The sequence below is a fragment of the Anomalospiza imberbis genome, chromosome 22 (assembly GCF_031753505.1).
Source record: "Anomalospiza imberbis isolate Cuckoo-Finch-1a 21T00152 chromosome 22, ASM3175350v1, whole genome shotgun sequence".
Classification (NCBI taxonomy): domain Eukaryota; kingdom Metazoa; phylum Chordata; class Aves; order Passeriformes; family Viduidae; genus Anomalospiza; species Anomalospiza imberbis.
In genome coordinates, this window is record NC_089702.1 from 3916907 (window position 1) to 3934793 (window position 17887).

The following is a 17887-nucleotide window of genomic DNA, read 5'->3' on the forward strand; positions in this document are numbered from 1 at the left end:
CCCAGAAGCAGAGCCATTCCACTCCTGTGCTCCAAGGAACGGGCTCACTCAGCCTGGAGAGAAGGAAGGGAGGAAGGAAGCTGGTCACACTTCCCTAGGGCAGGGGAAAATGAGAATAAACCCAATAACAGACACAGAACATGGCTCTGCTCAGCAACAGGAGACTGAGAACAGCTCAAACTGTACAGTGACATCAACACACACACACAGGACGAGATGTCATGGAACCAAAATGCCACTAAACTCTTGTAAACTCTGATTACAGTGCCAGGAAAGCTGGGGAAGCATCAGTGTGCATAGACCAGTATTTCAGTTCCCCACGTATTCACCATTTCAGAGCCTGAAAAGTGCCAGGACCCAGGAGCACCTGGGTGGGTCCATCCCTCACACCGATGTGAAGGACCTCGGAACAAACGTGGGAGAGTCAGGTTTTGAAAGTATTCCTCAGCACTGGTTCAGTTAGAAAGCTAAGTTTCAAACGAGTTGTAAAATACTCTATTCTGCAGTGCTAAAATTTAAGCCCTTAAATTTTCCCTCTATGAAAGCAGATTGTCAAGAATCCTGACCAAACACCACAGCAGGACCTCGTGGCCCTGCACCAGTCCCTGTCCTGCTGGAGGGCACACCCGGCCCTCAGGAGGGAGGAAGACAAAGACCTGGCACTGCAGTGATCACCTCGTGCAATGAGCTCCCTGCAGGGTTTGTTCTGCTGCGGGAAGGCAAAGCAGGTGGTACACAGAGTCACTGGGAGGTTCTCTCTCAGCACAGCCCAGCCCCTGTGCACAAACACCCGTTCTCTGAGCAAACTCCAGCCTCCAACAGCCCCACACTGCCAGGGTCAGCCCAGGAGCCCGGCCACAGCCCCTCTGCTCCTCACTGAGCACCAGCCCAGGACCCCCAGCCGTGGCCCCATTGCTCCTCTCACATGCCAGGCTGAGCACAACCTGCCAGGACTGGGCCTGACAGCACCAGGCTCCAGAACCCACCAGACCGGAGCTCACACAGGGCACCTGGACAAAAAGGTGCTGTCCATGCTGTAGAGAAAAGGGGAATTCCAGAAGCAGAGGTCTCTCTGCTGTAACACCACCTTTCAGGTGAAAATCAAACTGCTAACAGGCAGTGCCCCACACCAAACCCACCAGGACACAGCTCCAGGCTGGAAGCTCATCCATCCCCCCCAGCTCCTGTCCTGACACTGCACAAGAGAAAGTACAGACTGCCAGTTCACAGCTGGACTTTGCATTTTCTTGCTGCTTTGGAGGAGTAAATCACTGCCAGAGGAAAACCACTCAGCCAGGTTAACTAAACACACAGCTGCTGCACACCAGGAGCTCAGCGCTGCACATCCCAAACCACCCACGATCCCTGCCTGGAATTCACTTGGCATTGAAAGACTCACCCATGCCACGGATCAGTAACAGGAAATCACACATCAAGCCCAACAAAATCAAGTTTAGCACAAATATAAAATATTCAAGTGGATTAATTTTAAAAAGTACAGTGAAGGAATTCAGCCCAGAGCAAATTCAATATTCCCTTAAACAGGACAATCTTGGGAACACAAAGCCCTTAATTCCAGCTGCATCACAGGGAATTCTCACATAAGCTGCTCTTTAAACCCTAAGCAGCATTTCTCTGATACAGAATTGTAAGCTCACGTGTTGTCACAGAAGTTTAATGCCCAAGTGGGCCTTGCTGGGAGAACCATGATTAAAAAAAAAGAAATAAAAAGAGCCAAGAAGCCAGGCTTGCAGGTGAAATGTGATTGTACGAGACTGGAATGAGCCTTGGCAGTATTTCCAAAAGATTAAGATAACTTACAAGTTACTCCAAACCCTGGACATGCTGCTTTGGAAGCAACCAGAACAAACCAGGAATTCTTTCTCCCTCACACATGTGGAGATTCTGGGAAGATTCCAGGAAATCCTCTGTGTTGAGGGGCAGAAGCAGCTGAAAGCACGGGCCAGCATGAAGGGACCAAAAGATTCAAAGCTTTATTTTTTTTTTTTTTTTTAATAAAGTTAACAGTAAAACAAAATTCACAAGCCTTCCCCTCCCGAGCTGGTTTCCTCTTCACACACACAACACACAAACAGAGGCTCCAACCCAGAAATGAAACTGCTCTAAGGACAACGAGACGTGATGGAGGAGGAGTCTGGGGCTGTCCGTATTCGAGGTTAAAAGAAGCAGATCAGGTATGTGTGGTTTGATTTGTGTTTGTTTGCTTCTTAGCCAAACTGGAAAAAGAAATTTCCAGGCCCAGAAGCTGAAAAAGAAAATGGAAGATAATCAGGACTTTTCAAATCCAAATTGGTTTAGTGCAATCCTAAGCAGCACATGGATGGCCCAGCCCACACACAGCTCCAGAATGAGGAGTCCCCAAGTTTGTGGCTTTGGAACCCAGAAGAACCAGAACCAGCCACCAGCTGACACTGTGCAGACAGAACTTGGAAATAACTCTTAGATTTGTGCAACAGCCAAATGCTCTCCTCAAGCAGCACATCCACTGGGAGCCCCAGCTGCCCTGCCAGGGGGTCTGTGTACTTACGATTCCACAGCTGGGAGGAGAACATCTCACCTACCTTCGAAGCTGAAGCCTCCTGGCCCGCTGAAGAAGGCCTTGAAGATGTTATTTGGATCAAATTCTACAGGGAAGAGAAGGAATTCATAAGCTGCAGCAAAACAGCCATCACATTCCCACAGTTCAGAAGCTGTCAGCTCACTGAGGCTCCAGAGTGTCTCCGAAGGGGACACAGGGCTTGCTCCCAGCACCTGGGGCCATGTAGTGACCACACACAGGTAAAACAGCTGTCCCAGAGAGAACCAGCCACGGGGCAGCCTAAGGATCTGGATAAGCAGCATTTAGGGACTCACAATTACACTGTTTACCACACCCTGTGACAGATTACTGCCCACCAGCTGAGCCAACACCCACCCGTGTCCCAGCCTGCTCCCAACTAGAACCACTCAGTGCAGCCCTGCCATCGCAACGTTAAATCAAGTCAATTCATGGAACCCTTCCCAACAGCAGGCTTGCTTTAGGCAGACTCTAAAGGGTCTGATCTTGTTAAAGGCTGCCATGGCAGAGTATTGTAAAGAACACTGACCTCCCATGTTTAATCCGTCCTCTTCCAAATCCTGCCCGCTGTCATAGCGGGCCTTCTTCTTGGGATCTGACAGGATGGTAAAGGCTTCACCAACCTCCTTAAATTTCTTCTCCTCTTCCTTCTGTACTTCTGCACTTGCTCCACTGTGTCGGTCTGGGGATACACAAACAAGCAGGAAAAAACTTTTAATTTCTAGCGCAAATGGATAATGTTAAACCCTCCCAAGCTCCCGTCGCAGATCTGTGGGGTCAGAGCTGCTATTTCCCAGAAATTCCTTCTTCCACATGCATTTGTGCCTCAGTGATGGCTGCACAGGGCACATAAGGACTGCTGTGGGTACCTGGATGGTGCATTAGTGCTCGTTTCCTGTAAGCCTTCTTGATCTCATCTTCAGAGGCGTTTTTGTTCACCCCCAGGATTTTGTAGTAGTCTTTCCGTTTGCTCTTTTTCAGTTCCACTTGTGCATTCTTTAGGAGCTGCTTGTGTTCTGGAAAGGAGCACAACACCAGAGGGGAGGAGTTACTCTGGCCCTTCCACTTCAGGCCACTCAAAAAGCAAGGGGACAGTCAACACAAGAACCAAAACCAGACATTCTGAACCCAGTGCACTGCCTCAGACACAAGCTGAATTATCACCTCAGCATTCAGAGCTGGGAGAGAAACCAGACCAGAGACAGGGATTTCCAGTGCTTCTGAGGGCTTCTCCATATTGTCCTGCTGGGGTATTAGGCTGTAAATCACAAGATATTGTGGGGGAAAAAAGGAACAACAAAAATAATGCCAGTTCAGGGAAACTTGCCAGAAACACAGTCAGAGTGCCTTTGTGCTCACCTTTTGTTTTCTCTGTCTGATAAACCTTCTCATAGTCTCTTACAGCATCTTCATATTGCTCTGTGTCCATGTAACTGTGGAAAGAAACACTGGTGGCCAAGGTGTCCTTCACAGGGACATCAGAAGGGGTTCAGTACAGGCTGTCTGGGTGGATGTGGGTTAAGAGAAGAGCTCTGGACTGCAGCACACCTCAGAGGAGCCCACACAGGGCTACTGCTGGGAGCCCTGACACTTGTGGGAAACCCTGTCACAGGACCCTGCACTCTGGGCTCCAAGGGGACACTGTAACCTCCTTTGGCAGCACAAGTTCTGCTTTAACAACCTGATAATTCCAATATGCAGCTGCAGGAACTGATCCCAGCCAGCCTGAGCTCCAGGAAGCTGGTGCAGGGGCAGAGCTGGCTTGACACCGGCAGTGCTGGTCAGGAGTGACAATCTTGGCACCTCTGAGGGACACAAGTCTGTCTGTTGCCCCTCAGCCTTACTCACACACTGCCCACTCACTGTAACGTAGCAATTGCAGAGATGGGAGGTTGGAAAAGATTGATCTTGGAGGTCTTTTTCAATCTCTTTTCCAATCACTGTAAATTTGCAATTGCAGACATGGAGAGAGAGGGGCTCTCTGGGACAGGATGTCAATAAACACAGTCAGTGTCTATAAACACAGTAAGATGAGCCTTAGAACAAACCCTCCCTAAATCCTGTTCAGATCTGACATGAGGAAGAATTCTTTCACTGGAAGGGTGGTCAGGCATTCAAACTGGCTGCCCAGGGGGGTTGTGGAGCCACCATTCCAGGAGATGTTCATGGAACAACTGGATGTGGTACTCAGTGCTCTGGTCTACTTGACAAGACAGTAATTGGTCAAAGGTCGGTGCCAATGATTTTGGAGGTCTTTTCCAACCCAAATGATGCTGTAAATACACCATCAAGAGGCACTTCCAGATCCAGGCAGGCACAGGAGAGGCCACGGAGAGCTACCCCCATCTCCTCAGCACTATAAGGAAGAGGAATAAACTCAGGGCCCCACCCCTGCTATTCAGTCAAGCTCCAGATTTGTGATCCTGTCCCTCAGAGCTGCCAGGAGGACACTCCTGCCCACACACCTGCCCAGGTGCCTGATGCCAAGGTGCACTCACCACTGTGCCCTCCTCAGGTAGGCTTTGACGTACGTGTCGTCCAGCTTCACTGCGTTCGTGCAGTCATCAATTGCTTCTTCAAGTTTCCTAAGCTACAACATCAGACACAAGTGAGTGAACCCCACACAGAACAAATTCTGCACCATGGCTTTAGGCTAATGAAAGGTGTGAAGAATCTGGGAAAATCTCACTGTTTTCTGTGTCTCCGTCTAGGATTTTTTTTCCAATTTCCCCCAAACACAGAGTTTTTGTTCCCTGGGAAAAAAAAAATCAGAGGCTTGGCCAGTGACATGACAGAGCTATGTGGTGCTTCTGTATAAGAAATGCACTCAAAACAAGGGGACTTCCTGATAACAGTCCCAATTCTGTGTCCAAACTAATTCCTGGGCAGGAAGATAAACCTAAAAATATTTAAAAGAAATCTTTTTTAGAAAAAATGTTGTTTGTTTTCAGACACAAACACATAAGACAACCATTATGTGGCCTCCAGCTCATCCCACTTGCCAGGTTTTGGGAACAGCCTGTGTCTCTCGACCAAGTGGGGGTGTCTGGGACAGCAGCATCAACACTGGGACAGCGGAGGAAGAAAAATGCCCAGAGGACACAGGGTGGGAATTGGGAGCACTGTCCCATGACTGGCTGTTTCTCTGGATAGTGCAGGACTAAAATTCAACAGCAAACTGAAGAACTGGGGCTTTAAATTAGTTTGGTTTTTTTTTTAAACATAAAAACACAAAGCAAGACATGATTTACAAGAATAAGAAAATAAATCTGTTCATTCCTGGGAAGGAAACAAACAGAGACAGGAGTGCTTTTTGCTGACTAAGATAAGGCTAAAGCACGTCCCTCCTCTCCCTCCCACTCCGTGCAGCCCAAGTATTTGAGTTTTGTTTCTGCAGGAGTCGATTGCTGGCTGTTGGGAACTGATCCAAGTGTTGTGCAAGCACAAAACCCTGAAACACTGCCCATGGCCTCAGAGATGCAGCTGCCCAGCAGCCAAGGGAGCCTGTGCTTTCCAGAATAACTGATCTGCAGTTTATCACTGCCGTGGTGAGGGATATGGTGACAGATACCTGCCAGGTGAACGTCCCTTACCTTTGAATTAACCGTCCCCCTGTTGCAGTAGAGTTTGGCATTTGTTTTGATATTATTTGGGTCTATTCCTAATGCCTCTGTGTACAGTTCATATGCTAGTTTGTAGTTGCCTTTCTTGAATGCTTTATTCCCATCTTCCTTCTTCGCTTTAAGTGCTTTGGCATTCTGAAAGGAAACACACCTGGGTGAGGACACGAGGTCAGGGGGCCAAGCACCTTGTTCAGCCAGACAAGGGTCCTCAGACACAACAGTTCTAATCTGGTTTCACACACGGCTGCAGGATACAAGTCACAGCCTTCCTCCAGCAGCTGAAATGATCTCACTTTGCCTTTCCTACAAGAGGAACACTAAGGAACAGGCAGTGCCAGTTCCAGGCATCCTCCATAGGAAAAAGGCTGCCTAATTTTAAAGAAGAGAACATGAGAGTGCAGTAAATTTATTGATTAAAATAAAGGGAGGAGGGAGCTCACTTTTTGAGAGCACATGAACAAATTTGAAGTCAGTTGAAGAACCACAGCAAGGAAGGAGCAACACGAAGGAACAGTGTTAAATGAAAAGTCAGGATATTGGCCTGGATATTGGACCTGAAAGTCAGGAGTTCCTTTAAAACAAATGTATCTGGGTTTATTGCTCCTCTATCTGACCAGGGAACAAATAAGAGTGAAGGGAAGGCTGCTTCAAAGAATCACAGTCTGTTGAGAAACAGTTTCTAGGAGCTTGGTTTTATCTGAGGCAGCAGCTGGTTGTCTTTGGGAAGGGGTGGACAAACTGCCTGTTCCTGGAGATCTGGGAAAGGCAATGCTGAGGGAGGGAGGAGGGATTGATCCAGCAGAACCGAGCTACGTGCTGGGTTTAAAAGAACCCAAATCCTGGTGATTTTGCAGCCCCATCTCCACCACTTACCCGGCAGGCAAGACAGGCCTTCTCATGGTCGGGGGCCATCCTGAGGGCCTGCACGAAGAACTGCACGGCCTTCTCGATGCAGTCCTCGTAGTACAGGCACAGCCCGCGCACGTACAGCGCGTCGGCGTTCGTCGAGTCCATCCGCAGGATATCGCTGCAACACAGCAACAAAGGACATCTTCCCTGTTCCCGCTTCCTTCTGACCTCCACAAGCACCTTCCTCCACTGAGGTACCCAGTTATTTTAACAAGTCTGTGGTACAGATAAGGCAAAAGGACAGAAGCCTCCTCAAGCAGGATGGCTGGCTGTGAATGGGGCCTGGATGCAGCTCCCCAGGAAGATTAATGGGGATAAATTCACACGCTCCCCTCCTCACCACAACATGCTTTAAGGAATATTTGTATTTTATATTCCCTCACTTTTTCCAGGCATGGAGCACAGGCAGCAGCCGGGACACCCCACCAGGTGCTCCTCAGCCCAGCCCTGGGACACTCACCTGGCCACAGACTGTGCCTCGGGGTACCGGCCCAGCAGCGCCAAACACTCGGCCTTGAGGATTTTGAACCGGTGACACGCGGGAGCAAACTCCAAAGCACGATCCATGCAAAACACAACCTGGGGTGGGAGAAACCACAGCCGTGAGCCCAGCTAAGAGCCAAGGGCCTGGTTGGAACTGCTGGCCCACGCTCGAGGTTTGTGTTTGACCAGGAAGGCGAGCGTGCAGACACCCACCTCCACTGCTGCTGGAGACAGGTGGCATTGGAAAATTTTCCTCATATGCAGGTTGTGCTTTTCAAAGGGCTTTGTGTGCCAAGGTCTGAGGCATCTGCTGTGCTACTGTGACAGAGCACTACACAAGACTCAAGGGACACCTGTAGGAGGGCCATCGCTTTAACTACTCTGCTAAACTGCAAACTCTAAAGAAAGGGCCAAGAAGGACAATCCTGCCCCTGTTTCCTGCAGTATAAAGCCATGTGGGAGGGACAGTCATTCAATAGATTGAGACAGTTTGGACTGGACAAAACACAAAAAAGTACAGTGCAAGGACTGATCTTCCACTGGCCTGACAGCCATGGGCAGGATGAGCTAATGGGTCTTTTCCATCCCTGCACTCTGGTGGGGACATCTGTGCAAGAACGGGGCATTGTTCCCCAAGGTTCATCTGCTCCTCAGCCCGTGACATCACGGGGCCCTGCTGTGGGAAGCACTGTGCTCCAGAGCCAAGGGCTCCTGGGCGAGGAAGGAGCAGCTCTCCAGAAACAAAGATCACGTTTCATGTTAGGCTCCCCAGTGAAGTGGGACTGGGGAAGTGAGGGACAGATGCAGATGCCCAGGACGTGCAATACAGGCAGGGCAATTCCTACACAGGAAATTCAGATTGATCACACATCCCATTTGCTCCTCAGAAACAGGTGATAAAAAGCTGGGATTTACCCTTCCAAAATCTTGAGCTTAGCCTAAGAGTGACCTGAACAATGAGCTCGAGGTACCAGACAATCTCTTTTCTGGGATAAATCTGAGCCTTACATGCATCCACTGCACAGAAACAGTTGCATGAGAAGTGCCTGGTGCCTTTCCGATTTCATGCTGTCATTTCTTGTTCTATCAGGTCAGTACCAGTTGCATCCTGTTACAATCCTTGGGAAGAAAATTTGGAAGCTGTAAGGTGAATGCCCCATGCAGATCTGCATTCCTCCTTGTATGACCCTCACTGGCACACAGCACACCTTTTTTAAAAATTATTTTTCTTTCAAAGAGTTGAGAAAGAAGAATCCTGGATATGCATTTCAGGAGTGAAGTGTGATCAAATGCTGCTGCTAACAAAATCTGTCTCAAACAGCTCAATCATGACTCCACTCACCCTGCAAAGCAAACAGTGACAGAGGGCTGGCCTGAGCCAGTCTCCTCCTCATTTGTCATTCGGTCAGTGCTCAGGGAGCACAAGCTCTGCCACTTTCAGAGCTGACACAATTCACCAGCCAGCCCTGCTCCAACAGATGTGGCACAGGACCTCCCAAATACCCAGCCAGGAAACCAGCCACACATCTGCCTGGGCCATGTCAAGTACAACTGTTCTTATATAAGACCACACCAAACAAGTTAATCTCACCTTCCTGAAATCCCGTTTCTCAAAATCCACTTCAGCTATTTTTTCATACTCAAGCACAGTCGTGGCATTCTTCAGCTGAAAGACAGAACACACAAGTGCTGCAGGACAGTCTCTGCTCTGAAATGCCACCAATCAGCATTTGAACAGCCAATCCCTGAATGTCAGAGCCAAAACTACTGCAGACCATGGACCAATAATGCAGATGACATGAATACTTTTGCCAGCATTAAAATCAGTTTGAAATGAAGTGACTGAACTGAGAGTCCAGGAAAATGTACCCTGTGAAAGAGACACAACAGTGGCAGCTGCCTTACGCTGCTCTCCATTTCTCCTTTGGCCAGCTCAGCCCCCTCAGCATCTACTGGGGATAGTAAAATCTGAAGATCCTCTTACCTCCTGCTGTGCCTGGGTATTCTTATGATCCAGTTCTAAAACTCGTTGAAAGCAGCGGCTGGCAGCCATGGCATTCCCTAGGGAAAGGTGGCACTTCCCTTCCCGGAGATGGCCCTGGGAACACAGGGAAAAGGGAGTTGCAAGAGCTGTGGCAGGTGCAGACAAGGGACTGAATGAGGTGCTTGAAGTTCTCCACGTACCCGTACAAAGCTGTCGTCCAACCTGACTGACTGCTGAGCGTCCTCTAGGGCTTCTCGGAACCTCCCCAACATCATGAGCGTGGCAGCTCTGTTCCCATAATAACTGGCATTATTGGGACACGTATCTGGAGACAATGCAAGACTCGCTATCAGCGTAAAGCAGCAGCTGCCCAACTCGTGGCACTTGAGAACATTGGCCCTGACTGGCATTATCGATCTGGTGACATTTCCCAAGGTAATTAAAGCAGGCAAGAGGTTTTCATTCAGCGTGTGCTGTCAGAAACCCCACTGGTGTGTTTGAAATCAGCAATCAGCTCCAATTTTAGACATGGTATTCAGTAAAGATTGATTTTATCAGCTGTTCTCACCTATGGCTTTTGTGTAGTAGTTGAACGCTTCGTTGTAATCTTTCTTGGCATAGTATGCGTTTCCCTGCTCCTTGAATGCCTCTGCTTCTCTGAAAGGAAGTAAAACACCACATTTTCAGAAGAACTGAGCACCAGACAGATTGTGACCATGACGAGCATTTGACTTCCAAGCAGTATAACTGTTTAATGCTCCAAATTTAAGCTGGTTCTTGTGAGATCTCCTCAGCACACACTGCCCAGCACACCCCATTTCCTGCTGGCTCCCAGGTACTCCAGCACTTTACCCAGGATACTCAGTGATATTTCCTGGCCAAATTTTACAGGGATGCAAGAGAAGTCTAAAGCCACCTTTGAGTCCCCTCAGAGTCCAGCAGAACACCCTGGTATGGAGCTCATCCAACAGCCCCCTCCTGCAAGGCGCTGCACCTCAGAGCAAAAGAGATAGTACTGGCTCTTTCAGGAGTCCCACATACTTACACACCAGAGCCAAGAACAATTTCCACATTCAAAAGACAGCTAAATCAAAGAGAAATATGGGTACAAGCCTGCAACAGAAGCCTGGCACTGCCTTGGCAACAGGTCTAGAAATAGTCCTCACACTCAAGAGCAAGCATTTGCAGAGACAGTTTGGGACATTTAAAAACACACAACATATGGTTTAAAGCAGCTTCCCTTAAACTCTCGAAAGCAAAGCTTCCCCTGAGGGAAACCAAGGCCCTTCTCTTCCCCCATCTCCCTTCAGCCTTTCACCTGCACAGGGCAAGAGGGAGAGCACATCACGGTGATGGAACAGCGAATGCGAGCAGTGCTCAGCAGGCTGACCTGGGAGAGAACAAAGGGAATTGTGTTGGAACAAGTTCCCATGTTTTCAGCCTTGCTCAGGCTGCCATTGGCCATTCCCACACAACCAGCTCATGCAGGGGTTGTTTTCACAGAGCCATCACAGATTTCCCAGCTGGCAGAACAGTGGACACTGGGAGCTGGGAAGCACGCTCTTCACTTTCAGTTTGAAGTTTTGCTTCATCCCAGCCAAGTCCAGCCACAGCCCTGTGGGAGTTAAACCCTGGGAGGAGATGAGATGGGTAAGAACGGTGGCAGAGCAAGGGGTAGCACACACCCACTGTGCCCCAAGGGTCTTGTCCTGGCTCCTGGGTCAGCTCCTCCCAGCCCTGCTCCAGGAAATGATGAACCGGCCCACTGGAGATGGAAACTGCCATTCCTCCTCTGCCACAGCCCTCCCAGCATCACACCTGAGGCAGGTGCTGCAGCCTGGCTTTTCCTCAGGAGCCAGTACCCACCAGAATCCCAGGAGCTCTGCACTCTCCCAGCTACACTGATGTGCAACAAGGATACGCCTGTGGGATGGATCCATATCACAAGCATGAGGATGCAAACTCTGCATGATTAAAATGTTTCCAAACACAACCACTTTTTTGAATATTACAGATCAAGGATCTCAATACAGTGAAAAAACTACTCAGCACTTCTGCACTTTTGGAACCTGGGCAGTAAAGAGTTTCACTGTTCTCTTGTTTCTGTAATCACAAATAGAAAAGAAAATCACAGATCCTATGAAAATTCCTTCCCTCAGGTCTTTGTTGTACAGTCTAAAGAAATGGGTGAACAGTCTAATGGCAGGACTCACCTGAGCCACCACCAGAACCTGTCCAGCACAGTGGGCTGAATCACAAGTCTTTTAGCCATTTTACCTGTCCTGTCATGAGGAATTACCATCTAATAAACACAGCTAAAGGCTGTCTGCCAGAGCATCCCATCTGCCACAAACTGCTGGGAAGAGCTGGGAAAATGGGAGAAAGAAAACATAACCCCGGCAAAACCAATTTTCAGAAAGCACCGTCGCGTTGAGATGCCAGAGAAACACTCCCACACAAAGATTACTGTTTTCTACTCTTTTTATTGGTCTGTTTTCCTTTTAAGCATTTTAATACAGATCAATGTATCAACAAGTCACAGTGCCTCGGGTGACACTGGCAGGAAGGAGAGCACAGGTATTTCTGCTGCTCACATGGCCTAAGGCTTAACGATGAAGATTGTGAAAGCAAATCACCTCCACAGCACGAAGGCAAAGGACCTGCTGGAGCTGTCAGGCTGGGCTGGAGCTTTCAGGCTGGGCTCAAGCTCCAGCAGCAGGACAGAAGCAGCTCTGCCCTGTTGTGCCCTGATGACATAGAGAGCACACAGCCCTTGTTTACCACGGCTCTGGCTCCAACAAGGAGAACTGCAGCCCCTGATCTCACTGGGGATTGTTTCACCCCAACAGATGCTGCGGCCTGAATGAGCTCATTCTGCCTCCTGCGCTGCTGGGGCCTGCACTCCCCACTTGCTACTTTTGACACTGAAGAAGAATCGTGCTTTGCTAAAATACGCCCCCGGCTGAATGGGTGGCTTTGTGACGGGGTTGGTGTCTTCACTGGGCTGCTCCATGCTGGACACAGAAACGGAGAAGAGCTGCACCAAGGAGCTGGGTAAGAAGCTTGTCTTTCATCACTCACATGCACCACAGGCATAGGAGGGGCTGGTGGGAGTGATTCTTGCGAGCGAGGCAATTATTTTTTTCTCTTTTATGGTATTTCTCAGCATCTCTAATACTTGAAATACTTTGGCCCCACTCACCCCAGAGAACCTGCCACCATGGAATCATCTGGGTTGGAAAAAACCTCCGAGATCTTTGAGCCTCGACACCGATCACCACCTCGTCAACCAGATCAGAGAGCACTGTCATGTCCAGTCACTCCTTGAACATCTCCAGGGATGGGGACTCCAACTGCTCCCTGGGCAATGCCTGACAACTCTTTCTGTGAAGAAATTCCACCTGACATCCAACCCAAACCTCTTCTGGCACAGCTGGAGACCAAGGAAGACAAGCAGCAGCTGCGTGCGCTGATGCTCTGTCGCACACTCAAGCTCTAAGGATGGAGCTCGCTGCCTGCCTGGGGAGAGAGGAACCAGCACAGGGCTCCCTCTCCTCCGTGTGCCCTGTGAAAGCTCAGCCCCTGCTCGTTCCCAGCACAGCAGCTCTCGGAGAAGCCATCCTGCACACAGTGACACAATCCCACGCTTGCCTAACAACTCCTGCCTCCTCCTCAGAGCTTCCACACGCTGCCCCCACTCGAGTGCTGATCTTGGCTTCCACCTCCCACTCCAGCTCCCAATGAGACTCCCACAGATACCCGATTTCTGTCATGGGAACCTTCAGGGATCTGTAACCCAGCAGTTCTTGATCCAGGTGTGCTGGCACAGCCCCTGGGCAGGGATGTGCCAAGGCAATACCACCAGTGACAGAAATCCAACACCTAAGCAGTCACTATCTCCTAGCTCTCCTGACCCTCACTCCCACTTCACTGCCTGCCTCCACTATGAAACGATGGCAAAACCCTAAAATAGCCAGGATTTAAGGAAGGCTCCAAAATCCTGTCCTGACCAAGTAATCTTTCCTGTTATGCTCTAGCAATTTTGTGCAGTTCTTGCAGAGGCTTTTCCATCAATAGGATATGGTGCCTTTATCAGGCATTTTTGGGGGTGAAATCCCACCCAGATTCTCAGCTGTCAGATGTGACTCAGCCGCTGGGGTAAAATAAGTTGGGTGATCTCAATTCAGTTTACAGCAGGCAGATGTCTAGAGCTTAAAATTAGCCATCATGTTTGCCCCTGGACATACAATACTCTCCCCTCCCTTCTTTCAGGACTTGGAAGAGAAACAAAGCACTCCATGTGCCAGAAAGATACACGGAGTGCACTTTAGAGACCGGTCCTCAGGTGAGATTTGACACCGAGTGAGGATTTAGGCTTAAGGGAATATATATTTACAATTTCCTCACGAGGGGCTGCAGAGGGACAAGCACTGAGCTCTTCTCTCTGGTGACCCCAGGGAATGGCTGGAGCTGGGTGAGGGAGGGTTAGGGTGGATTTTAGGAAAAAGGTGCCTCCCCCAGAGGGTGTGTGGGCACTGGGACAGGCTCCCCGGGGCAGGGGTCACACACACTCTGTGTGACAGGCTGCCGTGCCCTGCTGGGCAGCGCTGACCCGCCGAGGGCAGAGCGGAGCCGTTTCTTGGCACATCAGCTCCCCCCAACGCGCTCCCGGCGGGAGCGGCACAGACACCACGGCAGAGATCTCAACGCAGCCCCCAGCCCGGGAAATCCGAGTTTGGACGCGCAAATATCTACATGGATGGGCCAAGGACTCGCCCAAAGGGCTGCTTCGAGCCTCCCCAAGAGCAGAGCTGGACCTGACCACACAAGGTGAGAACGTTCCTCATAACTGAGGGCAAACGCGAAGGCCAAAAGAGCCACAAGAAGCAAAACACGCCACAAGAAATCCAAGAACTGACCCAAACCTTCCCTGCAGCTACGAGTGAGAGCAGCAGCCGAGCCCCAGCTTTAATTGTGCTGTTATGTAACTCCCGGAGCTCGGAATTAACCTAATTCCCAGCAATGGCCCCATCCCGCCTGGCAGGGCCGCAGTGTAACTTTTCTGAAAACCCATGGAAGGGTCTAGAATCAGCCTGAGACTGTTTTTTTTTTTTGAAGGAAGCAATTCCTTTTGAATTAAGGAAGCCAACCAGCTTAAGAATTCCATGGGAAAACAACTGCATCTACATTATGATTCACCTCAAAAAAGCACATTTCATGTTAAGGAAATAGGTATGGATCACCTTTCCCTACCGGATAAAGCAACTGCCTAACTTAGATATTCGAATACTCTGCAGATGCACGGGGAAGCAAACAACTACTTGAGTACCTTCTGCTGCTTCTGGTATGATCATGGGATCATAAAATAATTCCAGATGAGTAAAATGGGCTGGTTTATCACCTGGGAAGTCCAAGTGCCCATTTACAGGCAGAAGAGGAATAGGAGAGCCTTCTCCAGGTCATCCCAGAAGGACCTGGTGCCTCTCAGGTGACTCACCCCCTCCTGCCAGTGCTGCCCCAAAGCTGGCGAGCAATGACAACCATTCTGGAGGAGCATGAGATGCACCTCACTCCATGCACTGGAAAAGCCTTTTGGTGCTCACCAACACCTGACAAGCTGCAGGAAACACCTGCAGACCTGGCCAGGCCCAGAACCTCCAGGACTCTGTGTGGGCCACTCCGTGCTCGTGACTGTGCTGTGGGAAACGTCAATGTTCCCACAGAGGAGCCAACACATCCCAATCCTGCAGCAGGGGCTCTGCAATCTCCCAACAGTATTTTCCCAACAGCTGGAGGTATTTATTTTTAAGAAAAGAAAGCTTCCACATGCTCCAGTGCTGAAGAAGGAGGAGAAAGATCCAGCTTGGAGCATGCACGGAGCCAGAACCCAGAGTTGCCAGGAAGATGACAAGGAAATTCTCCCTGGCAAGGCTCCAGGGGCCCAAGCTCATAAAGCAGCTGGGAGTAGGGAAAAACTGTTCCCATGGGTGAGAAACATTTAAACTTAATGAAGAAACAAGTGAGGTTTTAGGGGTGGCCCAGTCCCGCTCATCAGCTGCTCCGCACTGGTGCACCAACGGATAAAATTAACACAATTACATCAACACTTTCTGCCAGGACCCCAACCATCCATGAGGCAGCAGCAGACAATAATTATCCTGTGACCACACTCCATTCCTGTGCCCTGGACACCCTGGGAGCCCTCTGGCATGTCTGCAGCTGCTTCAGGGCGTTAGTTATAGCCATTCTGAAATGCAGATCTCCCCTTTAGCTTGTTTTCTAACTTTCCAGTTTTATTAAGCCACAGAGAACAGAATCGTGCATTTGGACAAGGTGAGTCCTCGAGCACAGTATCCATATTCTGCCGTACTGTAATCCCTAAATGGAAACAACAGAATGTGGAACCCTTGTTGCTGAGTTATCATAAGGATTCTGAAAAGGTTTCCCCTTATTTTTGCTGATTTTTATGGAAGTGAGCGCAGATACACCCCAAAGGCTGCACCAAATCAGTGTGCCCCATGCGGGGCTCACCCAGCTCTTACCTGGCCCGTGATGTTTCACGAACACCTGACACCTTCTGAGGCTCCAACTCCTCTCCCCAGTGCAGCAATTATTGCTCTGATTTCCACGAGAACAACTGAGCTACCACAGTGAAACAGAAAGGGCCGGGGTAGGGAGAGGTTAATGCATAGAACTGCAGGGAAATCAAGGTGTGCAGGGCTGGCTCCTCCAGAGCAACACCAAGGGATCAGCTCCTGCCCATATGGGTCCGTTTTAGCAAGGGAAAGGTGTTAACATTCCCAAAAGAACGCAAAAAGGGAAGGCACCTAATGAAAGTGGCGCACAGCACAACCTCAGGAATGAAGAAAGGAGCTGGAGCTCAGTACCTGCAGACACCTGTGCCTTCAGCCAGGGTTTTACCTCTGCGAATTTCCACCATTTCAAACAACGCGTTTCGCTTGCCCAAGGGGCAGGAGTGGTGTGCCCACACAGGCCTGGCCCAGCCCCACAGGCTGGGCGATGCCGGTGCTCTGCGAGCCCCAAGTGCCTCTTCAGCAGCTCCTCCTTTCCTGCTCAGCAGGATCTCCCCAGGGAGCTGCTCCTCAGGCCTCCATTCCATAGATTCCCTTGAGCCATCAAAGGGAGTCTGAAACCACCCTTCCTCAGAGGCCACTTTTGGTTTTGTTTCTTCTTCATTCCACTGAATCATCTTCCAGAGCAAATGCCTCAGCCCCTCCAGGAACAGCTCCTTCCTTCCGGCTCCCTGGGACATGAACCCAGCACCTGCCACTATGGAAAACCAGTGGAGTTTCCAGGACCTTCCCACAGCTCACTCGCTCCTGGGGGGAAAACGTGCGGGAAAGGTGGGGATCCCACCGTACCCTGCCTCAGGTGACACTGGCAGCTCCCCCGGGCACGGTGCACCGGAGCAGGGCACAGACAAACCGGGAGCTGCGGGATGATGGAGCATTCCCGGAGCAGCGCTCCGCCCAAGGGGTCTTTCCCGTTACCCACAGCAAGGTAGGACGGAGTGGAACCCACTCTGGGCAGGTTTCAAAATGGACCAGAACCAGGGGAATGGGGTGACGAAGCAGCAAAGGCTTCAGGAGTTTGGAGCTTCCTCTTCCCACGAGTTTAATCCTTCCCTCTCCAGCGAGGGGGAGGACGCGCTTCCCCGACACCGGCGAGGGTGTGTGGCCTCGGGACACAGGGTGTGAACTGCATTTCTGGGACACCCCGCTACCGGGTGGACGTTCTAATCCCGGTGCACACGGCGGCGGCGGGAGCACACTGGGACGCACCGGCACCGCATCCCAAATCCAGCGGCTCCCGGGCCCCGCCGCGTGCGGCCCGTGGCTGTCACCGCCCGCCGGGCCCCGCTGCGGAGCCCCGGGGCGCCGCCGCTCGCGGCCGGCCTGCACAGAGGACTTTGCCCGCCTGGGCAAGGACCGACCGCAGTCCCCGGGCGCGCTCCCGGCCCTGCCGAGCACCGGCGGCCGCCCTGCACCGCAGCCCCGGGCCCTGCGGCACTCGCAGCCTCGCCGGGCCGCGGCCCGCCCACCGGGAGGGACAAGGGCCGCCCTTTCCCCGCCCGGGCCGCCGCTCTACCTGCGCGCCTCCTCGTCGCCGTCGGTCTCGCCGGGCCCGTCGGGCGCCGCCATGACCACATCGCACTCGGCCTCAGCCGCCGCCGCCGCCGCCATCTTACCGCGCGGGGCTGGGCCGGACCGGGGCGGGGCGGGGCGAGCGCCGGAACGGGCGGGACCTCCGCCGGCGGGGCGGGGTGGGGCCCGACCGGCAGGGGGCGCC

The 17887-nt window shown here is 51.1% G+C and overlaps 2 protein-coding genes across 2 annotated transcripts in view; one reads left to right on the forward strand and one right to left on the reverse strand.

Moving 5' to 3' along the window:
• Window positions 1–17887, forward strand: part of ODAD4 (outer dynein arm docking complex subunit 4) — a 241591-nt gene that overhangs the window by 18319 nt on the left and 205385 nt on the right. The gene's annotated exons all lie outside the window — the stretch shown is intronic.
• DNAJC7 (DnaJ heat shock protein family (Hsp40) member C7) lies at window positions 1970–17831 on the reverse strand. The gene is made up of 14 exons (XM_068212345.1): window positions 17687–17831; window positions 10146–10234; window positions 9778–9902; window positions 9578–9691; window positions 9185–9259; window positions 7571–7689; window positions 7075–7228; window positions 6172–6336; window positions 5077–5168; window positions 3938–4011; window positions 3448–3594; window positions 3108–3260; window positions 2583–2645; window positions 1970–2266 (listed from the first exon to the last, which is right to left on the reverse strand). Exons 1-14 carry the CDS (start codon window positions 17779–17781, stop codon window positions 2229–2231), a joined length of 1503 nt encoding a protein of 500 aa, XP_068068446.1. The 5' UTR covers window positions 17782–17831; the 3' UTR covers window positions 1970–2228.